Source organism: Peromyscus eremicus, chromosome 9 (assembly GCF_949786415.1).
Source record: "Peromyscus eremicus chromosome 9, PerEre_H2_v1, whole genome shotgun sequence".
Taxonomy (NCBI): domain Eukaryota; kingdom Metazoa; phylum Chordata; class Mammalia; order Rodentia; family Cricetidae; genus Peromyscus; species Peromyscus eremicus.
In genome coordinates this window covers 88,564,811-88,590,374 of record NC_081425.1, presented here as the reverse complement: position 1 = coordinate 88,590,374, position 25,564 = coordinate 88,564,811, and the positions used below count along the sequence as shown (strand labels likewise).

General features: G+C 36.9%; 1 protein-coding gene across 26 annotated transcripts in view; it reads right to left on the bottom strand.

The window, feature by feature from the left end:
• The window catches only part of Slmap (sarcolemma associated protein), a 123,157-nt gene that overhangs the window by 49,481 nt on the left and 48,112 nt on the right, over positions 1–25,564 (bottom strand). For 14 of the 26 annotated variants that reach the window (XM_059274009.1, XM_059274013.1, XM_059274012.1 and 11 more), the window contains exons 4-11: positions 17,556–17,628; positions 13,156–13,192; positions 10,234–10,296; positions 7,037–7,132; positions 6,695–6,766; positions 5,289–5,429; positions 3,674–3,811; positions 532–700 (exon numbers count right to left, since the gene is read on the bottom strand). In XM_059274009.1, coding sequence (XP_059129992.1) covers positions 532–700; positions 3,674–3,811; positions 5,289–5,429; positions 6,695–6,766; positions 7,037–7,132; positions 10,234–10,296; positions 13,156–13,192; positions 17,556–17,628 — 789 coding nt within the window. Of the gene's footprint in view, positions 1–393; positions 445–531; positions 701–3,673; positions 3,812–5,288; positions 5,430–6,694; positions 6,767–7,036; positions 7,133–10,233; positions 10,297–13,155; positions 13,193–17,555; positions 17,629–25,564 lie in introns of all 26 variants that reach the window. The other 12 variants (XM_059274004.1, XM_059274002.1, XM_059273990.1 and 9 more) reach the window with 1 other exon arrangement.

Below are 25,564 nucleotides of genomic sequence, written 5' to 3'. Positions count from 1 at the left end.
CAGGATATCATTGCCTGATCAAAGAAATTATTAACTTTAAAACTGGCTTCAAGTGTAATTACAGCATTTCATATTCCTACTCACATTGTCTTTGTATAGAATACTATATTTAGAAGAAGAGTTCAAGTGGCCATTCTTTATCAATTCAGGTTTGGGGACCTTCCAAAGAACCTCATCATCTCAAAGGCAGAAACCTCATGTCTCAAGGACTAAACAATGGTGCCCTCTGGTGGCAATCATGAATATTTTAAAAGGAGGTTTTCTAAAAGTGTAACCTTTGATTCTTGATATGTAAAGTATCAAATGAAAGAAGTGACCAATGTGAGAGTAAACAATGTGAATGTGAACAGGCAGAAGCTCAGTGAAAACATCTTTAAACAAGGTGACACCTACCTAAGCTGCTGCATTCTTTAAGAGTTTTCTCCTGCAGATGTTCTAACCGTACTGTAAAAAACAGTCCAAGAAAAAGATATTTCACAGACAAAGAGAACAAAAATCAAACAAAACCAATTTCTGTATCAGCTAGCTTACCTTGTAAAGCTGTTAGCCTTTCATTGGTGAAATCATTATCAGCTTGCAAAGCTTCTATTTTTGCCTGGAGCTCCTGCTCTTTTTCTTCCATTTCATCTATTTTATTCTGTAATTCTTTCTTCTCAGCTTGTCCCTTCTGCTGGATTTCCTCTTGTTTTCCCTCTGCTACCTGTTGAGTAAGAATCTTCAGTCATTTCATAAAGCCTCACCTTGCTTTAAGCAGCCCAAGGCGAGGACTGACTTCATTCACTTATACTTCCAAGGAATATATTCAGAATTACAAAACATATTTATAAAGCTGATTTCTAAAGAAAACAAAGACAGAGACTTGATGTCAAAAGTGATCTGCACTGAGGTCACTACCACATGGCACTAAGAAGGGAAAAACTTAGGAGCAAACAAGCAGGCCCAAGAGATAAACACACAGAGTCAAAATTAAATCCTCCATGGTTTTTAAATGGGAAATATATTCCCCAAATCTATTATTACAACTTGTTTGTACATTCTAAAATAGAACATTAATTTAAAATTATAAACTATTTATGTTTGGCTAAAAAGATGATGGTACAAACCCTTCAAACACACTTCTCTTGACAAGATCTCCCTGAGAACTACCATAAGTGATGCTCAGCCTTCTCTGACAAAAACCTATCTTGTAGGCACTCGACTGAGGCCAGGCTCATTTTTCCCTTGTTTTAATTATTTTTTAAGCTAATATCACAAAGTACTGTGTTTTACTGTGGCATTCTTCATACATTTGTGTCTAGGCATTTATCCTCATTTGCATTGCCCACCCAATGACTCCTGCCCCTCTGCCTGTTTCCTCCCTTCATCTTCCCAGTCTCCCCTCTGCTTTCGTATCATATACATTCTATTACCCTCTCTCCTCTCCAACCCCCACAATCTCTTCCTTCCCTCTCATGACACCTTACTAGTTTCAAGACCCATCAAGAGATATGAATTAAGCCGGGCGGTGGTGGCGCACGCCTTTAATCCCAGCACTTGGGAGGCAGAGCCAGGTGGATCTTTGTGAGTTCGAGGCCAGCCTGGTCTACAGAGAGAGATCCAGGAAAGGCGCAAAGCTACACAGAGAAACCCTGTCTCGAAAAACCAAAAAAGAGATATGAATTACATTAAAATTTTCAACAATTCCTTCACGAGACTTTGAAGGACCAACTAGACATTATATTATGGTCTGATGCCTTTGTTCCGAATGCCCCAGAGGGAATAGCAGCTAAAACAGACTCAACAGCACATCTGCAGGCTCAAGGACAACCAGGGTTCAAAGGGATTATTCCAAGCTCCCTTTGAGTTCGTTGCAGCACGAACAGCTGGTCCCTAACTTTGAGAAGACCTAAAAACGAGTAGGTTTTAAAAAGCATCAAACTATATTAGATTTTGTTATTCTTTTTTTAAAACCTTATTATTATTGTGTGTACATATGCATATATGATGCATGGGTAGGTGCACATGGAGATCAGAGCACAACTCTGTGGTGACAATTCCTTCCACCTTTACATGGGCTCCTGGGAATGAGGCTTGCACAACTTTACCCTATGAGACATCTTATTCTGGCCTTGATTCTCCCTTTTTATAATTTATTATTACTGCATGTATCTCATTCTGGCCCTTGATTGCCTCTCTTTATGATTTATCTATCATTATTATTATTATTATTATTATTATTATTATTATTATTATTATTATTATTATCTGGCCTTGATTCTCCCTTTTTATAATTTATTATTACTGCATGCATCTCATTCTGGCCCTTGATTGCCTCTCTTTATGATTTATCTATTATTATTACTACTACTATTATCGTGTGTATATGCCTGCATGTCTGTATGTTTACGTGTGTGTGTGTGTGTGTGTGTGTGTGTGTGTGTGTGTGTGTGTGTTGCACATGGCTAAGGTCTGGTGCATGGGTGCCATGGCTCTCACACGGAGATTAAAGGACAACTTTGGGGACTTTCTGTCCTTCCACCCTGGGTTCTATGACTAAATTTAGGTCTTAAAGCTTGCATGAGGGCTGGAGAGATGGCTCAGCAGTTAAGAGCACCGACTACTCTTCCAAAGGTCCTGAGTTCAATTCCCAGCAACCACATGGTGGCTCACAACCATCTGTAATGAGATCTGGTGCCCTCTTCTGGCATGCAGGGACACATGCAGACAGAACACTGTATACATAATAAATAATTAAGAAAAAAAAAAAAAAACTTTAAAAAATCTAAATTTCTTTGCTGGGCAGTGGTGGCGCACGCCTTTAATCCCAGCACCCAGGAGGCAGAGCCAGGTGGATCTCTGTGAGTTCGAGGCCAGCCTGGTCAGCGAGATCCAGGAAAGGCACCAAAGCTACACAGAGAAACCCTGACTTGGAAAAAACAAAAACAAAAACAAAAACAAAGCTTGCATGAAAAGTGCCCACACTCTAAGCCATCTCACCAATCCATATCATATTGATTCTCATCTACTTCCAAGTATATATTAGAAGATGTGTTCTTTTCTGTATCATTTCTATCTTATCTATGTAATGCTGAAGCAAACACTAAAAGATGACTATTGCGAAGCACTCACCATATTTCCATCCAGAGGAAGTATCTGTTTTAAAGGATTTCAATTTTCAACAGTAATGGAGGGTGGACTAAACAGAATACATTTTCTATTTTCACTATCAATTTCAAGTTTTTCAGTTTTACCAAACTTTACATTAACAAATATTGAGTGATGCATAAACTTTAAGGCTGTTAGTATGCTAAGAGACTGTTAGTTTAGCATGCTTTCAGGTCAATTAAATACAAATTGTGATGGTTTGAATAAGAATGTCCCTCATAGGTTTCTATGTTTGAATACTTGGTCCCCAGTTGGTAGTGCTGTTTGGGTAGGTTTAAGAGGTATGGCTTTACTGAAGGAAGTATGTCACAGGGACCAGCTTTGAGGTTTCTTAAGCCTCAAGCCAGTCCCAGTGAGCTTTCAGCTTCCAGCTCCAGTGACCATACCTGCGTGGTGCCACACTTCCTCTCTATGATGCTGAAACAATCTTACTCTCTGGAACCTTAAGCCTAAATAAACCCTTCTTTCTATAAGATGTCTTGGGCATGGTGTTTTCTCACGGCAGTAGAAAAGGAACTAATATACATACCTTTAACTTATCAGACAAATCTTTAATTTCATTTACCGCTCCATTATATTTATTGGCTAGTTCTCTTAATTCTTCCTGAGTCCGTTCATTCATTTCTTTCAGGTGGGTACATTCATCTTCAGTATTACTCAGACTTCTCTGCAATTCAAGTTCACAGGCAATTCATTTAGAGTAAATGGGTACTTATTTAAAATTTATCATAAATTCAGTTTGTAAAAAGTATAGCTACGGACTATTCTACATCCACGTTTGGGCTAAATTTATATAAAACAGAGTTAAAAGACAAAACAATTTCAGTTTATTTCAGGCACATATATACTAAAACACAACAAAGAATTTCTTTTTTTAATGTTGGGGAAGAAAGAGTTACCTATTATTTAAACTTTAAACACATCAACCGATATGACTTTTAGCATTGAAAATATTTTAAAACTACCAATTCCTTTTCTATTTGTTTTTGAAGCAAGACTTATGTTACTCAGGCTGGCTTCAAATTCACTATGGAGTCCAAGCTAGCCTGAAAATTGTAAATCTCCTGCCTCAGACTACCAAGTGCTATGATTAAAAGTATACTCTATTGCCAGGCGGTGATGGCGCACGCCTTTAATCCCAGCACTTGGGAGGCAGAGGCAGGAGGATCTCTGTGAGTTTGAGGCCAGCCTGGACTACAGAGGGAGTTCCAGGAAAGGTGCAAAACTACACAGAGAAACCCTGTCTCGAAAAACGGGAAAAAAAAAAAGTATATTCTATTATACTCATCTCTTAAGTCAACAATCCTTAAAGTAACTTTAATGTGAAAATAGCAATACAGCTTGAAACTCTACTTGTATGTCAAATTAATTAAGCGAAAATGCACATAAAGCCCATACTATAGAATGAGGCCATAATACAAACTATCCAGGTCCTCACACATGCTAAGCATATGCCCACTGAGCTGAACCCTCAGTCCCAAGAATCACATTTTGATTGTTCCTAGGACCTAGAAGAACTCCCCCATAAACTCCAAAAGCACAAAATAGTTAGTCTAGAGCTGTGGTTCTCAACCTGTGGGTCATGACCCCTTGGAGGGGTTACCTAAGACCATTGGAAAAACAAATGTTTACATTACAATTCATAACAGTAGCAAAATTAATTACAGTCATGAAGTAGCAGCGAAATAATTTTATGGTTGGGGTCACCACCACATGAGGAACTGTGTTAAAGGGCTGCAGCGTTAGGAAGGTTGAGAACTACTGATGCAGAGGATAGGTAAAGTAGTAAAGTTCTCAGTGACCATCCTCCACTAAAAGACAGCATACTTTTATGACAAAAGATCAATTCCCACCAGACATCTTCAAATCCACTACTGGAGAGACAAAAGCAGGTGCATCTCTGTGAGTTTGGGGCCAGACTGCTCTACGTAGCAAGTTCCAAACTAAGCAAAGGTACCTAGTTCAGTTCCCAGCATCTACATCAGATGGCTCAAAACTGCCTATATTTCCAAGTCCAATGGATCTAAGCCTCAGACTTCTGTAGACAACTTCACTTGCACACACATATTCATGCACATACTATACACAGACACATAATTTTTAAAATAAAATCTTTAAAAATAATAACAATGAAAATTAAATACCTCAACTTCTGAAAGTTTCCTAACCACTTCAATTTTCTCCTGAAGAACCCGCCTCAGGGACTCTTTGGCTGTTGTTTCATAGTTGTGTTTATCCTCTTGCAAAGCAATAAGTTCCTTCCGTAAACTATCTTCTGTTTGATTCTAGAATAGAAGACACTTCTATTACCCCTACATTACTTATGCCTTGAAAGAAATAAAGACATTACAATACACTAAATTATATGTTAAGGTACCCCCCAAAACAAATGTTGGCCTACTATTAACTAAATCTGTATTTCAAAGTTGTATCAGTAAGTTACGCCTCCAGAAATTATACTAATTCCAGCAGGAAAGAGTTAAAAGCACTAATTTCTCTCAAATATTAAGATTAATTACTCATGTTCTGTGGAAGCCTTCATATTTCCACCTGTGAACAAAAGTCATTGCTATCAAAAGCACCATTGCTATAAAAAGCAAAAATTTTAGACCAATGGCTAAGACAAAAGTAATAAGAGCATCATAAGGAAGACTCCAGTTCTGGAACAAGAATATGTAAGATAAGCAAAGAGCATCCTGTCTAGTATGGCCACAGGAAGCTATCAAAGTTAGTTTTAGTCAGAGAGCCAACTTTAAAAGGTTTACTCAGACAAAACTCTGGACAATTTGATCATCAGCAAAGATAACTACTACTATAGACTGAAATACACCAAATCTACTTAAGTCTAAGCAAGAGAGAAAGCACTTCATTGTCATTCACCAGTGGATAAAAAGGATATCAATTTATTCTTTTCATCTAGTAAATAATGGGCGTGGGATTCATTCTGTTTTTGCTGTAGAAAACGCACTTCGGGGTAACAAAATGGTTCATGAGAGAAAAATTATCTTTGAAGAAGTAGTCCAGTTAAAGTAAATGAAGGAATTGTAGAATTACATCACTATGTTAAAAATCTTTAATGAAATAATGGACTTAGTGAAGAATCATCAATGAATGACAAAATCCTAAAAGGAAAACAATCTAATCATTATGCTGTCTTTGACTGAAGAACAACACTATCCATGAAGTCATATTGGCAAAAAAAAAAAAAAAAAACCAAGTACCATAACATTTAAACCAGACCAAATCTCTACTATTTTATGCCTAGAGAAAGAACTTTAAAAGTGTTTCGGTAACAATATAGACTGAATCACATTCCAGAAAGCAAATAACCTCTTCAATAAATAGCAACTGCAAAAGAAAAGGGAATTAGAACTGGACACAGGTATGTACTACACAATTCTTCCTACTTATAGGTAAGCTTGAATTTTTTTCATAACAAAGATGTAAAGGAACTGTGGAATTACATAAAGGTCTTAGCATACACTCAAATAACAAAAAAGGAAACTACAGAACTGCGTTCTTCCTTATATACCTGAGATTAAATACATACTTTGGAGCATGCCTGCAGTTGGTTTCCCATAACTTCTAACCGTGATAAGAGTCTATCTTCATCTATTAAAGCCTGTTGAAAAAAAATTAGATATAAATAAAAACCCAGAGTAACAAAAAAAAAAAAAAAAGAGCATGTATAACAGATTCTATTGCCAACAAAAGAAAGAAAATTGGAAAATGAATCAAGATTTGCTACAAAATGCTGTTTCAACATTTGTTCTTTAGTTAAGGAATAACATTACTTCTATTTGCCAAAAAATATTAGTTTTAATTCATTCAACACATAAAAAAATTATTAAAACTGTTTAAATGCTTCATGAATATAAAGTAAATGGAGTACCTGCCAACTGGTATCTGAAGCCTCTTGGGTGATGGCTAATAGCCGCTGAAGTGTGGCTAATTTCTGTTCCAACATCTGTTCCCGATGTAAGGCCTCCTAACATAAATCACAAAAGAAATTCTAATGAACTCAGTCAGCAGCACGATTCTTCTGAAGAATAACACTCAGTATAGTCTGAATATATTCTCATATTGCACCCTGGATGTAGCTCATTATTTTAGCCCATCCACAGGACTGCAAGTACAGATGTAATAAACTTTTCCCTGGATGGAAAATAAGTTACTCATTTCTGTTTTCTTTTTAGTGGTAATTTACTAAAAGAATAAGTATCAAAATGCAGATTAGAAAACTAATAAATGTTTCTGTTTCTGCTTATATTTCATAAATACACACATATTTATGAAATATTTATGTATCTTCAAACAAATGTATTTCAAACTAAGGCAAAACAATCTGGTCAGCATCAAAGATACTTTATAACAATTCTACAGCATGGCATCTAAAATAGTAATAGCATTTAGCTTTTCCTTTCTAAACTGGTATGTAAATATATGCCCCTATATTTAAAAGAGATACTACTCACAACTTATGGCATTTTTAGGTATTCTGATTTTCCCTGATTATGTCATTGAGTAATTAATATTCAAAATGTAAGAGCCCATTAATATTAGCTTGATGTAATTAAGGGGGTCAAAGGAACACGTGAATATGATGAAAGACAATGAAGAGCAAGACTACTCTGTAGTGAACATCTGACAGCTGCAACAGCATCCCCTTCATAGACTGTGAAGGTGAAATAGTCACATCATTTAGCTGTGGCTTTGGCTTCATCTTCTGACATTCCTGAAATACCGAAAGGACACCAGCATTCTATCTTTGAGCCACCTCAAAGAAAAGTGTATGCTTCAAATATTGCACTTAAGGTTTAAAACATTAATTTATTGCTCTCCACATCCTTAATAAACAATGAGTAGGGAAAATCTTGCCTAATGTAGACTCAGAAGTACTTTGTTTTAATACAGACTAAGGAATCTAGTAAAAACACCATCATCAGATAATTCATATTAAAATAGTTATTTATTATATTTTATTTTAAGTATCCAGGAAGTAACAGATACAAAATATTTTACTGATAAAGCCATCAGCCAACCAAAGTTTTAGAAACTACCTCCACTAGATGGTGCCATTACATCTTTTAAAAATTTCATTTCCAGCCTGGCGGTGGTGGCGCACGCCTTTAATCCCAGCACTCGGGAGGCAGAGCCAGGCGGATCTCTGTGAGTTCGAGGCCAGCCTGGACTACCAAGTGAGTTCCAGGAAAGGCGCAAAGCTACACAGAGAAACCCTGTCTCGAAAAACCAAAAAAAAAAAAAAAAAAATTTCATTTCCATGAGTTTCTTAATTATGAACCAAAGTACAACAAATGTAGCTCTCCTGAAAATGATCTTTTAGATCTAAGGTATGAAATAGATATTTTTACTCAAAGGGATCACAGTTTACATTAGAGATTCATCAATTCAATAAGGATTATACAAGGACAAGAAAAAGGGGGGGGGGCAATTCCTCCCAGAGAGTTAACAAATATGGATGGATGTTCAAAGTACTGACAGAAAAGGTGAGAAAGAATGAGAAGTATGAGAGTCTCGTTCACGATGAGAAGCAACCACAGTACATAGAATCAGGCCAGTCATTTAATCTATATGGACATTGCTATTTCTCATGTCAGAAATAAAACATTAATCTTAACATTTTCTCCTACCTCTCAGAGATCTACAAAAACTAATACATCTTCCCATTGAATGAAAATGACCAATGACATTCACATCATTTATTTTATGTTTTGGGCACTACTCTAAGTGCTTTACTTATATTAATTCATATACCCTTCATAATGTGGAGAGGTGGCACTACTTATCAATTGCCTGCATGAGGAAAATGAAGTTCAAAGGCTTTTTTAAAGCCTTTAATACCAGCACTCGGGAGGCAGAGGCAGGCAGCTCTCTGAGTTCGAGGCCAGACTGGTCTACAAAGCCCAGGACAGCCAGGGTGACACAGAGAAATCCTCTCCAAAAACAAAAACAAACAAACTGTCTCGGGAGATGAGATGTTAAAGCCAGGGATCAAAAGTAGCTAAACTTGATCAATTCTGGCTAGAAGAACCCATGCTCTTAACTACTTCACTGATGTGCAAATGTGTAAACTAGTTTTTTATGGCAGTACACGGTGCTTGGTGGAAAATGAGATCTAATTAATATGTTGGTTATCTCTGTACTTTTCCAGATGCACATGCCTTTGACTGCCCAAGTAACAAAAGGACACATGGTCACTGGTGTTGATTCAACAGTTTTAAAGACAACTAAAAGCCTGCACAAATAAAACCATTCATTGAAGGCCACAAAACTGAGCAGAAAAACCAAGATCAAGATCAAAACTTCAACCCCTAAACTTCTAAACCAAAGTTTTCTTTAAACCATATTCCCTCACCATAATCCCCCCAGCAACCTCAAGCCATAATCCTGCCCAAATAAATGAAGGAAAGAAATAACACTTCTTTACTTTTAGAGTTGTATGTCTTTTTAAATAAAGAATTAAGTGCTCCGGGAGGCCATTCCAAGTAGCTGCTCTGTGCTCTGGATCCAAAAATACAGTTCAAATGGGACTCTGGGGTCTAACTGTCAAACTACTTCAAACTCAGACTAGGGGCAAATCACAATGCATATGTGATACTGTGTAAATTCTTAACTCTTCCAGCCCCTTAGTTACTCCACATGGAAAAACAAGAATGAGTTATCTACATTCTTTACATAGCAGTAAAAACTGTTATATAGATTAAATGAATCAATATATGTAAAGTGCTAGAGTGGAGTATGGCATATAACAAATGCTATAAAATTATGTACTATTATCACACATCCAAAACCTGGACACGTTTAATTTTATTTAAAACCCACCTATGAATAAAGAATTACTTTGGAATCTCCTTGTACTGGAAGAAAAAATTTCTCTTGTACATAAGCTTATCTTCTCTAGACTCAACAATCCTGACTCCTTTTTCTTCTTAAGCCTTCATGCTTCCTTTAAAAGATATTTCCTGTGTTCTTGTTTCCTGCCAATATTTTTGATTCTGTATTTACAAACTGGCAAAATAAAATCTAAGTTACTTTTAAAGACTAAGAGTTCTCAAGATTTACTGTTACCTGTAGATACTGAGAAAGTTGGAATAGTTCCTGAGAGTACATACTTGGAGTGTTAGCAGCAACCTAGAAACAAAATAACCCAATATCAATAATCACAGAAAACATTACATTAAAAAAGCCATTAAGAGCCAACAAGATGGCTCAGCAAGTAAAGGTCCCTCCTGTCAAGCCTGACAACTTCAGTTTAATCCCCTGCTGGACAGTTTTGTTTTTTTTTGTTTGTTTGTTTTTTTGTTTTTTTTGCTATATAAACTTTGTGGCTTTATTTTTTTTTCTTTTTTTTTTTAAATTTTTATTTTGCAATACAATTCAGTTCTACATACAGGCACAGATTCCCTTGTTCTCCCCCCTCCCGCCCCCCTCACCTTCCCCCCAGCCCACCCCCCATTCCAATCTCCTCCAGGGCAAAGCCTTCCCCACAGACTGAGATCAACCTGGTGGACTCAGTCCAGGTAGGTCCATTCCCCTCCTCCCAGGCTGAGCCAAGCGACCCTGCATAGGCCCCAGGTTTCAAACAGCCGACTCATGCAATGTCAACTTGACACAGGTTAAGTCATCTGAGAGGGGGAACCTCAATTAAGAAAAAGCCTCCCTAAGATTAGGCTGTAGGCAGGCCTGTAGGGCATTTTCTCAGTTAGTGATCAGTGGGGGAGGGCCCAGCCCATAGTGGGTGGTGCCATCCCTGGGCTGCTGTCCTGGGTTCCAAAAGAAAGCAGACTGAGCTAGCCATAGGGAGCAAGATGGTAAGCAGTACTCCTGGGCATTGACTCCTGCTCCAGGTTCCTTCCTGTCTGAGTTCCTGTCCTGACTTCCTTCAGTGGTGAGCAGTGATGTGAAGTGCTGGTCGTGGTGTTTATCACAGCAACAGTAACACTAACTAGACAGTCCCCAATAGCCACATGGTGAAAGGAGCGACGCAATGCTTGCAGCTGTCCTCTCATCTCCACGTGCACACAAATGAAATGCACGTAGAGAGCTGAAAACAAACCAAGTCCACGAAATGGCTGCTTTCCCAAACATACAAATAAAACGTTTTCAATTGATCTAGTCTGTCCTCAATTACTGTGTAAATTAGTTCTCAAGATATTTCTGCTGTATGTCTAGAATGTATAGATAGTATTATACCGATCATATCAGATTTATAAACAAGATGATTACTTGTGAAACTTTCCTTTATAAGTCAAATCACAAAGTACTGAACCTTTTCATAACTGAGAAATAACTCCTAATCAATGCAGTCATTATGTTTTTCCTTTAAAATTCATCATTCATTACTTCATTAATATGTCAACATATCACAATTCATTTAGAAATACCAATATTCAAAATGTTACTTGGAAGCATGTGTCAGGATAGAGGATAACAGAAAATCTTACTCTTACTGAAAAACAAAAATTAAAATAAAAAAGATTCTAATATTTTGTCCAATAGCTTGAGACAATGAAAAAAATTTTATTATTGTATGTAAATTTTAAGAAAAAGATAGAAAATAATCATGTTCAAAACTACAAGTCAGTCTAACTGCTCAGAACACAAAAGTATCAGAATTCACTTCAAAGGGGGCTTTTCAGGAATATCAGATACAGAACCATGTCACTAAAAAAGAAAACACAGGACACAATAAGTAGCTGTAATATCTGCCCATATCCTAGCCACTAATAAGCTCTGTAAGTGTGCATACCTATCCTTTTTCATTGTTTGAAATTTGGTCTTGTTACACAGCCCTTTTGGGTCTGGTACATGCACCAGCTTGAACTCACAGCTATCTTCCCATCCTAGCCTCCCAACCACTAGAAATACAGGTATACACTATCATGCTCTGCTGATTTATTAATAATGTTACAGAATCACTCCTCATTAAGCTCACAAAGTATGCTTTCTAATATTCAACCTAAAAGAACTGGCATTTTTCTTTTGAAGATCTAAATCAACAAATACAGTTCTTGGTATCAGAGAAGTTGATGATAAATTATTTTTATTTCTAAAACAAGAATCTAAGAACCTCAATTTAAAGTAGGTAACCATTGTTAATCTAAACTAGAGAAAAAATGTAAAATGTTTGTCCTCACATTTTAGTTAGTACACACACATACACACACACATACATACACACATACCATACACACACACACATACATACACACACAACATACACATACACACATACATACACACACACACACACACACACACACACACACACATATACACACACAAATCCAGCAGACATGATAATGCAGCTGTAATCCCAGAACTTGGAAGGTGGAGGCAGGAAGATCAAGAAGTGAACAAGCAGCATCTTTGGCTATACAGTGAGTTCCTAGCCACCCAAGGCTATGTGAAACCCTGTCTAAAAAAACAAAGCAAAACCAAGCTCCCAATATCACAGTAATGTCGAATAGTAAAAAAAGTTTTGTTTTGCTCATTGATCACACTCTGTTATTCAGCAATGATACCTATAGTTTCAATGCACCATTACTCCTAAACAAAAGAAAAATATTCTAACAATCAATTACTACAATTTCTAATTAGGTGATGTCAAAACTGATGTCCAATGACATTAAATGAATAATTTCTGTAAATTCTTATTTCAGAGCCACTGTGCTGTATGGGTAAATACTAAGTGAACTTCTTGGCTAGAAAGCTTTGGGAAATTCCTAGACAGAACTGTACTTCAGAATAAAAGGTATTAGTAAACATTACTTACCTCTGGCTAGGCACAAAACCAGGTACATTTAGTCTACTCAGTCAGTAGTTTACCTGGGCTACAAAAGCTTTTTCTAAAGACACATTCAATCCAAATTCTCCACACAGTGAAGGTTATATTAACTACACAGTTATATTTACTTTATTACAAAAACAGAAGATTTTGGGTAAAACCTATTAAATAAAAACACCAGTAAACAATCATTTACTACTTACTTTGTCAACAGGACTCGGTAATGGAGCATGGATGACACTGAAAAGTAAAATTTAGAATTTTTATCTAATTTCCTGAAAACAGAGGAAATGATTCTAGAGCACCAGAGTATCTTGTCATAAAACTCATGCATTTGCTCTTATATAATTAAAAGAATGTGAATTATCTTTCTTAAAAAACAAACTAATATATACATAAACCTACTTTATACTCATTATTATTCTTAAAGTGAATTTCAATTCCAAATGTATTAAATGTCTTTTGAGGACCCAATATTTACTGAGTGTTGTGATGATTCCCTTATTTTTACCATTTCAACACATTAAAATACCTTTTAAAGTATGCATTTTATTTGTAACATATGTTATCAAAAAATAAATAAATACTCGTGTGTAGAAATTCTTAGTAAGTAAAAGCTCATTTAGAAAAGAAATCATAATTAGAAAGTGGCTCTAAGTGAAGAACAACTTTAGCTGTCAAAACAGTGACAACTATTCTTCACCTTGCCATCTTAGGACTAAATCAAAGTTTACATGTGTGTATGAAACTGAACTCAGCATAGCAAACACAACCACAGGCATTAACTGACACTAATTTCCTCTGGGGCCTGACATAGAACTCTTGACAGAAAAGCAGCAGCAGTCAAACATACAGGCTCAGAAAGTATACCAACTAAACCAAACTGGCTCTACTTCCCAGCTAAAGGCAAAGTAATCCCGATAGGCCTCGTGCTCCTCACCCGTAAAGTGGTCCTATAGCATTCTTTTAAGTATTAAATGTGTGGGTATAAACAAGTAGCTTAAAACAACGCCTTGGAACAGTAACCAACCAGTACCTTCTACTCCCAGGAGAAATGTGTAGCTCAGGAAGCCAGCACCCCTATTTACAAAGCCCTGTAAGATACTGTATGTGTCTTGAAGGCCACCTATGTCCCCTACACTTCACATCTTCAAAAACAATCTAGTGACAGCCAGATGGCAGGCTGAATGGGTAAAGTTCCCAGACTCGATTAGTAAAGCGTGTGTGACTGCTGAGAAACTGGCCTGGTATGGCATATAGAGGGAAGGGTTGAGTACCAGTACCCATTTTCTGTACACAGGATACCTCAGGCATTATGATCAATTCACCCCTACATCCACAGAACCTATCTCAAGGCCTTAACAAACCTGATGCCTACTGAATGTTTTTTAAGTTGTAACTACATTTATTCTTTTCCACTTATAAAACTAAAATGGATGCTTTAAGCATAAGTTAATTTTTCTTGACTGTACAGGCAATATATACTGAAAATGGAAAATGTGTAAAATATAAAAAGAAGCTAAAATTACTCAATCCTAAGCACCCAGAAATAACCATTTTTTTGCATATATCCCTTTTTTCTGTCAATATGTATATATAATGACATTAACTCAAAAACCCTAAATGGAAAAAAATAGAGCTTTAAAAATTTGGTTTTCTTAGTGACCCAAGAAGAAATTCTTCTGTTCTCATGAAATTCGGTTAGCAAACAAATGGCTAAAAAAGTCAAATAACACAATCTGCAAATATATTTGTTTTTTACAAAAACTATATCGGACATAGGTGTATTTTGTCTGAATTGTTGAAAAACTTCTTGTGTATATAAAAAGTATAACAAAGCAATGTTAGAAAGTAAAAACTGTTATTGAGTGTTGAGGTTGTAAAGTTATAGGCAACTTCTATTTCTGTTGTTAGAAAATTATAAAATAGAACAAAAACTAAGAAACAATCAGAATTACCTATTGAAGATCTTACAAACCCTATACGCAAATTATCAAAATTGATTTTAAAACCAGTCTTCAGTATACATATATTTTACCATTTATTAAAGACAAAAGCAAAATTTTATACTGGTTTGATGACCATGCTTCGGTTACTTTTACACAGGAATTAAATCCTGGATGAATAGTTTATGCTGTAGGGTGTAGAACCACCTCGGGTTTCCTAAGCAAGGTTGATATGTTGATTTTAATCATTTATGCTGTGAATTCTGATTTGTAGATTCACATAGTACAAAATGAGAGATATATGTTTAGGACCATTTCACAAATTGTCTGAAACCTGTCCTAATCTCAAGCCAAAATTGAATCAATTAAATTAATTCATTAACAAAAAACCTTATACACTATTTACACAGTGAACTTGGCACTCTTGATGTATTCAGCCATTTAAACTGCTAATTAAAATTAGATTACAATAACAGCAGTCAATGTTTATCTCAGATTTATTATCTGATAGATACTATGCTAAGTTCTTTAAATATACAATTACATTTAAGCCTCATAATCATGATCAGTAACTAAGATGATTTATCTTTATACTTCAGATGAGAAAAGTAAGGCCTGAAAAGTCAGAACAAGTCAAGCTTTCCCTAACTATCTACCCTAAAGTCTATTCAGATATTCATCCAGCTTTAAAGAACTTTTTGTTCTAAACTTGTCTTCTAAACTAGAAGCAAAATTTAGTATTTAATAGCTCCTTAAAAACAGGAGCTAGGGAAATCCTTTAGTAGGTAAATTCCCTGCTGCTCAAGCTTGAGGAATTGAACCAGAGTTCAATTCCCAGAGCCCTTGTAAAAGTCGGGTGCTACGGCACGCTTCTAACCTCAGCACCTGGCAGGTGAGGACAGGGGCCAGTCTTGCTGAATCAGCAAGCCCTAGTCCAATGAGATCCTGTCTAAAAACAAGGGGCACGGCCCCTGAGGATTAACACCTGAGGCTGTCCTCTGCTCCACATGTAGGCAATACACGCATGCATACAACAAACATTCACACACAGTCATTAAATAAAGGAGAGAGAGCTGAGAAGAAAATGAGAAATAGTTAAAGGGACTTGGGAAAATGAGGGAATTTACTGAAAAGTCTTCAAAATTTTTACAGATGGCTGATGAGATAGCTCAGTAGGTAAAGCATTCGTCAGACAAGCATGAGGGCCTGAGTCTGACTACCCAGCACGTGTGTAAAGCCAGTATGTCGGAAACCCCAGCACTCCTCCAGCAATCTGCAAGTGGAAAGTGAAGAATCCTCGGGAGCTTGGGCGACAGCTAGCCTAGGGCACATGGTGCCAAACACAAAACCCTGCCTCAAACAAGCTGGAAATCAAGCACCAACACCAAGGTTGTCCTCTGACCTCCACGCTCACCATGACACACATGTACACGAACACACACACATACACACAAAAAGAAGAAGACCCACATAGTCTACTAGATGGAACCTAAGAACACAGGAGACATGCATGACTGCTCAAACCTTTTAACTCTATCAAAAATGGTCTCATACCAACTGCAAACACTAGTCTTTAAAAAGCTGTAAGGCATTGGTAGATTGCTAGTTATTCTATGACTGAAAGCTCAATTCTTGACTCCTAAAGGCTTTCTTATGTTGAAGTCCTTGAAGTTTACTGAAATTCAAATAAACTATAATTACCTTTTAATAATGGTATTTTAAATTTCAACTGTTTTACAAATCTGTTTTGCATCATCTAGCCATAAAACTAAAGAGGGGAAAAAAACTATGGTAGGTCCTAAGAAAAGCACAAATATGTAATTCTAATGACAGGCAGGGGAGATACTACAGTAAAGGGGCCTGCTCTTTCGCTTTATCGTTCTCTCTTTCCTATTCACTATTCGCTTTTCCTTCAACTCTAGGTATTTTGGCATAATCAAAACAATGTAAGCCACTAGTAAAAAGTAGACTGTAATATCAGGAAACTCCTTTGAAGCAAGGAAACAAGCATTTAGCATATTCAAGCCTTTCCCTAAATAAAAACAAAAAACAAAAAAAGCATTAATATTTAAATACTGCCCAGCGCCTTCCATACTTCACAATGATAATCTTTAAAAAGCACAGGATGTACTTAAATTTACATTTTAAACTTTAGACTTCATGATAAGACTTGATATTGCTTCATATAAAACATAAAATACAACTTTGGGGGAAATTCTTTTAACTCTCATAAAAAATACTAACTATATTAACATCTTCAAGTTCTGAAAGAATATGACATTGACATTAACTCCACAGACAATCACAGCCTAAAAAGCTCTATATTAAATATATATCAAAAAGAACACAGTTATCATTCTCCAGTAACTAAAATATCCTAAATATTGCAAAAAATAACCCAACTAATTATCTATTCAAATATATACTGTAAAGTTAAATTTGAAAATAAAACAACCTTTACCTCTGATGCATTATTATTTACTAGATTTTTAAATAATAAGAAGTAGTTAAAACTAAAATATATAATATGCCCAAAGGTACCATATCAATTTTCTAATATATTACAGTAATCTTGTAGTATTAGCCGTATAGCATCACTACGAATATCACCAACTAAGATAATTAATCCAAAACTTCACAGCACTAATTATACTCACTCTGAGCGGAGCCGGGCTTCCATACCATCTGGTAGAAAAAGTTTTATTGTGGAAACAATACACCCATGGGTAACTGGTTAAAACAAATAAAATAAGTGTTTAAAAATATGAAGCTTGGTGGGTCTCATATCTAAACTTGTATTTCATTCTTAAAAATAATAATTTCTAGGAAAGCAAATAAATTTAGTAGTTTAATGACAGTAACTACTACCTTAAAAACTTCCAGTTCCTTAACAGACAACGAAAAGTCAACTGTCTAGTGTGCAGAAACAATAAGAGTAACACTTTTGCCCCAGTTTGCAGACATCACACCTAGTCAACTGCCCTTTAAAAAGTAATCCTTATTCTTAATTCTCCTGTCTCCAATCTGTCTCCCAACCACACCTCATAAGACTTTAATGTCCTGTATGTACAGTTTAGAATATGTTAATCATCTCCCACCCACGTTATAGGCAAGACTATCAAGACTGCTGACCAGGGAGGGTGCCTGTCTGATTCCTCCAGTGTACAGTTGCTATGACTCACACAGGAGGCTCTCCAGGACAGCTTTTATATGGTTGCTGTTACTCCATCCCCAATACCTTTTGATAAAGCCACAGCAGTCTCTCTGTATACAACTCCTCAGAGTCTTCTCACTCCTTTTCCTATTGATGGTTTTGAGAGACAAATCTCCCACAGGCAGTAACCGTACGGATCATTGTGTCTTACATAGGAAAAAAAAATGCTTCCTAATTTAGAGATTGACAGTTTTGACTTCTCTGTTCTTAGAATACTGCATCATTGGTGGTTGAACACATTTGTTTATTAAACTGACTTAAAGCTGATATGAGCAGACAAAAACACACTGTATAATGATTTTAAGAGTAGTGCTTTCTGTGGCTGTATATGTCTGTCTCAGAGTCTTATAAGTAAAATAGGCATATATTTATTTATACTTCAATAAAACTATTTTAACAATAATTATTGCTTTAGGGTTATAATATGTTGAACAATTACAACCATGGCATCAAGATGGTAGTAATACAAAGTAATGTGGCCATCATTGGGAAATATATATTAAATTTAAGGAATTCAGCACAATTTGGTCAATATTTGTCTTTATTAACTGATTATATTTAAAAGCGCTAACAGAGACAAAGAACTACCTACTGGACAGTCTCCTCAGTTCTGCCTGGAATAGCCATCATTGCCACTAATCAATTGGCTTCTTCCTTCTGGCCACATCCTCTAAGCTGCTGCCACCAGTCTCTCATACACAGGCAGGTTACATGCAATCTCCAAACATCTTCCTGTTTACGACTCCATTTTTACACATCCTATTGTGGTGGTCTTTATTTACTCGCTAATATCACCAAAAGCTATTTTTTCTTTTAGGAAGCAGCACTCCTCATAGCCTCTACATCAGTCCCTGCCTCCAGTTTCCTGCCTTGAGTTCCTGCCCTGATTCCCCTGCATGATGAACTACAAGTTGTCAGCTGGAATAAACCCTTCCTCACCAAGCTGCTTTGGTCATGGTGTTTTATCACAACAGAAGCCCTAAGACAAGCAGTGAGTGTTCTCTCCAGGCCCCTGTGCTGGAATTCTCAGCTGGGGAAAGACTTGCATCCAAGTCCAGAGTGAGAGGCTCCTTTCCCTCCCACGCTGTCTTAGTTTTTTCTCCAGTCCTGTTTCACTCCTATGTCAATACCTCTACCTCTAGACCTTTAGACTTCTGCCCAACCTCTCTTCCCTTAGAATCACCCTCCTTAATCCGATCACTCGGGAGGCAGAGCTAGGCGGATCTCTGTGAGTTCAAGGCCAGCCTGATCTACAGGGCGAGATCCAGGACAGGCACCAAAACTACACAGAGAAACCTTGTCTCAAAAAACAAAAAAGGAAGGAAGGAAGGAAGGAAGGAAGGAAGGAAGGAAGGAAGGAAGGTAGGAAGGAAGGAAGGAAGGAAGGAAGGAAGGAAGGAAGGAAGGAAGGAAGGAAGGAGAGAATCACCCTCCATCCTCAGATCTTTATCCCAAATCTCTTATCTCACACCTTATCCTCCAACTCTCTTTTCCCAGAACCATTTCACTTAGTCCTTAGACAATTGCGGCCAATTGTGCCCCCTCCCTCAAAACCACATCTCATCTTTTGACTCTTACCTCCTTCTTCTGGTCCTAATTTTTGATACAAAGGAGCCAAATAAAAGCAAAATGTTCCCCCATTCTAGCAGTCAGATCCCCAGTGCTTAGAGCCTGACCCACTAACTTGTGATACCATTACACAATTAGCACCTAACTCTTCATGTCCCTGGCATTTCATCCCAAATAGCTGCTCTCACTGAAGGCAGATGGTATTATAAAACTTATGACTTCAACTCCTGTAAGTACCACTAATTAAATGCGTAAGTCTCAAAAAAAAAAAAAAGAAGATGTGGAAGTGGTGAAAGTAGCACAGCTATTTTAAGGGCATTACCAGGGGAAGGACAAAAGAAGATAATGCGTGAATAAAACCAAAATATTTCATACACATGCATGAAATGTCATAATGAAATACACTATTATGTATAATTAAAATATGTTAACAAAAAACTTTATAAATTTAAAACAAAAAGAAAAATAGGTGGATGAGTTACAGAATAAAACTGCAGTACCAGAGCCAACGTGTAATATATCACATCAGGAATTCTATCCATCAGCTAGATTAAAGTTCAGCAAATGGACTGATACATAAATCAATGGAGTGAACCAAGTACTAGAAGTCCGTGTCTAAGTAAAGCCAACCCTTCTGTGAAAAGACTTCATGTCAACTAGATACACAGGTGCGTAGAAAACTTACTAATCTTTTGGATTTGCAACAGGCAAATATCTAAAGCAATATGATAGGCATGTTTTAATATTTGTATTAATCAACTCAGTACAGTAGAATTTCCCCAAATACAGTGCTAAAAAGTGTTAACCAAAAAGTAATTGGGAGCTGGGCAGTGGTGGTGCACATCTTTAATCCCAGCACTCAGGAAGCAGAGGCAGGTGGATCTCTGTGAGTCGGAGGCCAGCCTGGTCTACAGCGTGAGTTCCAGGACAGCCAGGGCTATACAGAGAAACCCTGTCTCAAAAAACCAAGAAAGAATAAAAGAAAAAAAAAAAGGAATTGGGGGTCAAATGAGTTTGTGAAACCTGTGTTAAAAGAAGTTTTAAATGTTTTTATGTGTATTAATTCTGAGCTTTCTTTGAGGGTAAGGAAACAAAAAGAAAAAGCTGAGAATATTGATCAATGGTAAATCAATTGCCTTGCATATATACAAGGCCCTACATTCAATTCCCAGGACAGAAACAAAAACTTAAAGGGTATTTGTACAGCATGAAGATATATTTTTCATGTATATCTGACCACCAGCCCTACCCCCTTGCCCTCTTTCAAAAACACAGAGAATCTGATATTATGAAGGAAATACTTAGGATAATAATGTTCTAAAGAAGTCTATAAATATTTAAACACGTTTTGCTCTCAAAATCACCACAAAAATTATTACTATATTTCAAACTCAAGAACTAAATGTAAAGCATATAATTTAAAGAGTTTGTCCAGAAAGGAAAGGGAGCATCAGAACATTGCCACATTAAATATACACAGATAGTGTAAATCACATACAAAATTCATCCGTGTTAAATATGAGGAACAGGTATGTCCAATGGAGACAGTAACAGACGTGTGGAAGAACTATTTACAATGACTCCCCGGATACAGACTACCAGAGATTACAGTAAGAGCTGACTGCCACTGGGTTTCCTTCCTCTAGTATCGATACAGGTCATTTATTTTGGTTTTGAGATCTATTTACTCTGTGGTATGCATTCAGCCTCTTGTTGCCTCCTCACACACATGCCCCTTAGGGGACCAAGTTCAGTGTGACTGGTTTAAAAGCTTTCAGAGGCCCTGGAATGGGAAAGAGAAACATTCTGTCTGGCTCTGCCTCCGGTGCAGTACTGTCTACACTCAGCCTGAAGGAGCTCAAGAAGACCAGCAACAGCAGGAAGGGCAACAGCAGAATCACCAAAAATCTAAGAAACCTTTTAAAAATACCATCTGAATCAGGTATTCATTTTTCTAGACTGTGAAAGATTTGCATCAATTGATTTTTCGCACTTAAGATAAAATAATTGTTAAGAACTTTCTATCTTTATAAGTTTTCTACTTTATAAGGCTTCTAATTCTTAGGCTTTAAGAGTTAGAGGAGCAGAGAAAGATAGGTGACTCAACAGTGCTTTTGTTCTAAATTTAAATTAATATTTTATCATTCGGTTTTCTCTTGATAACGGTAGTTCAATCATCACAAGCTTTCAACCTTCAACTACTTTTTTAAAAAAAAAGGTATGTTTTACTTATGTGCATAGCGTGTGGGTATGTACACATGAGTGCAGGTGCCTGAGGAGTCCAGAAGAAGGTATCAGATAACCTGGAGCTGGAGTCACACCTATGACTGAATACCTGATGTGGGCACTGGGAACTGAACGCTGGTTCTCTGTAAGAGCAATGCATGCGCTTAACCACTAAACCATCTCTCCAGCCTCTTCCCTCTTAACCACTAAACCATCTCTCCAGCCTCTTCCCTCTTAACCACTAAACCATCTCTCCAGCCTCTTCAACTACTTTCTTTTTTAACCTCAGGTATAACTGAGGTTTGTTGTGGTGGTTGTTTTTTTTCCAAGTACTGGAGATTAAAGTAGGACTGCATGCATATCTGCAAGCATTCTACCAATGAACTACTCCCTTACCAACCAAGCTATACTTCTTACAGGACAGGAAATATGAGTGTTCTTATTCTTTCCCATTATTTACCTGTTTTCAGCATGATAAATAGATTTCTTCTAAGTTCTTAGAAAAGTATAAAAAAATCAATTTTCCTTTTTAGTTTTAATGCAAGCTCATCAACTTGAACATATTTAACATACTTCAATCCAATGCTGTTATAATTTGAAGTTCAAAATGCCTGTCTTTCACAGTAGAGACTCACTCGTATTAACTTCTAGAAGTCCTTTTAATGGGAGGCTAGCAATCTTAGATGAATAACTTTACTGATATGACAAAAATCTTCGAGGCTCAATGTGTGTATTCACTGACCTGGATTAAGCATCTGCTGTTTCTCCAACAAGTCTTATTTCTACCTAGTTGGTACTGTCATTTTTCTCACTATACAGATTTCACTTCTTTATTTTTCCTAGCATACCATGAGTAATATTACTACTGGCTTATTCTTTTTGTTGGCCATGAGATGTCGGGGTTCTCTGGGTTTACCTATTTTTCAATAAATATTCACTGGGAAATTGCTGGCTACAAAGCAGTATTGAGAATAATGTTGAAAATAATGATGATTATGACTAGGTCCTTGCCGTTAAGATCTCAACAGGGAAACAAACCAGACATATAAATAAAAAGGAGGGATTCATAGCACTGTAAGTAATAAAAACCAACATGGGAATGTGTAGTAAGCATGGACAGGGAAGGAGATATATATTGAAAGGAACAAACAAAACAAGATTAGAAAGCTGGAAATGGAAGGAAAGGCCAAAAAGAAAAAAAAAAGTTAGAAATAAAGAAAGAAAGCACAATAAAGAAGACAGTTGGAATAGGCTAGGGATAAGAAGTGAAGGCGGCACTCAAGAGACAGAGGCAGATAGGTCTCTTACAAGTTCAGGACCAGCCTGTTTTACATAGGAAGTTCCAGGCCAGCCAGGTCTACAGGAGATCCTGTCTGAAGAAAAGAATGGGGGACTGGAGAGTGGTTCCACAATCAGAGCACTTGCTGCTCTTCAGAGCACCTGAGCTCTATCTAGTCCCAGCACCCATACTGTACAGCTCACAACCACCTACAACTCCAGCTCCAAGAATCCTACATCTTCTGGCCTCCACAGGTACATGCCCATAGGTGGCAAACAGACACATGTATGTAATTGTTTAAAAGGAGAATGTATAGTTCAAGGCCTTATGAATGCCAGGCCCCAGTAAATGTTGTCTGACTAAAGGACTTACCACAATGTACAAGTGGCCTCTCCTTTCTAACACAGTTTGAAAATCCTCTTGACTACTTCTACCCAGAGCTATCCAGTAATACTGTGTATTTAGGATTCTCAAGTGTTATAAAAACCATCATACTACTATTCGGCATTTAAAAAAAAAATCTATACTTTTTTCTAGTGTAAGCTTGAACAGGTAATACATGTTTTCTAACATGTCTGTATCTCAAGGGCCTACAAATTAAATAAACTTTGTGAAAACAATAAATGCCAAAAGACAAACATTCAAAGAGGTCTGCAGAAACCCAATATTGCAGAAATCATACTGTACTAATAATTATCCTAAATCTCCCTCAGTAGATGGGGAAGAGTGTGAAGGAATCTAGAAAGGGCTGCAAGCTGCATTCTGTAATCAACCCCCTGTAAATCTGCATATATGCCAGCATACTGAAGGCTTTGCTAGGTAAAGCTTAACTAAGCCATTTCCTAAAACTGATAACCACATTCTTTTATCAATTACTGCCTAGTAATTATTTGAGAACCCTAAATCACTAAGTAGGAACCCTTGAAGGAAATACAATGTAGTCCAAGTCTTTTGCTGTGGCTTACTTACATGTACGCTACAAAAGAAGCAAAGAGAGGCTTACTCTTCTCTCTTCTCAGTGGTTTCACACCATCTGAGTTCCCTTACTAAGGAGTAATCAACACTTTACATCAAGATTCAACCTTACTTTACAGCTCTAAATGGAAATTCCTACATGTTGGCCCTACCCAAATTCAAATACCACACACATCTTACAAAGAAAGAAAAAAATAACAAAAATAAGACTACCATTTTAATGGCAATGCAGGTTTATGCAGAGAGCTACACACAGAATGAGAGTCAGCACCCCCGCCAAGTGCACTGTACTGTGCAAAATATCAGAGTCTAATGCTTTAGGGCATCACTAGACCAGACCACGCTCAGAAAAACAGAGGGAGAAACTTGCCGATCTACTGCCCCACTGTCTGAATTACGCTCTTTTGGTTTGTACCAGAAGTGCTTTAAATTTGAGTCAGCCATAAGAGTTCATAATCAGCTGGGTGGCGGTGGCACGCGCCTTTAATCCCAGCACTCAGGAGGCAGAGCCAGGTAGATCTCTGTGAGTTCAAGGCCAGCCTGGTCTACAGAGCAAGATCCATGACAGGAACGAAAACCACACAGAGAAACCCTATCAAAAAAAAAAAAAAAAAAAAAAAGTTCATAATCAGAGAGTAGACAATGAACTAACTACTTAGAGCTAAGAAGCTTCAGAATTGTGAAATATAATTTTAAAGAGTAATTTGCATTATTTAGCTAGAGAACTTGTGTTTCAGAGACTGTAGCACAGGAAACCTTATACTTGCATTCAGTACTACCGCCTGCCCCCATGGCTTTTCCTCTTCTTTCTTGCTGACAGAACTCTGATTTCATTGGGGATTTTAACAATTCATACTCAAATCATAACTGAGCTATATCAACCACGGATCTCCTTGTTCTCTTTTTTGTCAATTATCGGGTTTCTTTGGTACTGCAGATAACTATGTGTGTGATCTATTTATAAGGCCAGTAACTTATAAGGAAATATTAGTTTGGAGTGCGTTCTGACTTTTCCACATAAAAAGGGACAGAAGAGGGCATTTTATCCCCACATTATCTTTTTGCATGGAGTACTGATATGAGGAAAATGATACCTAGGTTTGCAGTTATAACCCTCTGACCATGAGATAAGCAAAAGCATTGAGAAAACAATATGCTAAAGATAGCAGAAAAAAGGATAGTAAAGACCTTAAAACCACAATTATTTATATCTAGGGTAAAACATCAGACATTCATTACATTATTTTTATGGTTTTTTTAGTTGGGATATAAATAATGAGTTTAACTATATCTTTTTATACATATGCATATGTGTAAGAGCAGAAGTATATCAATTGCTGCACTTAGCTTAAATTTGCCCATTACCCCTCCTGTACCCCTACAGCTAATTTCTCTTCTGCTTT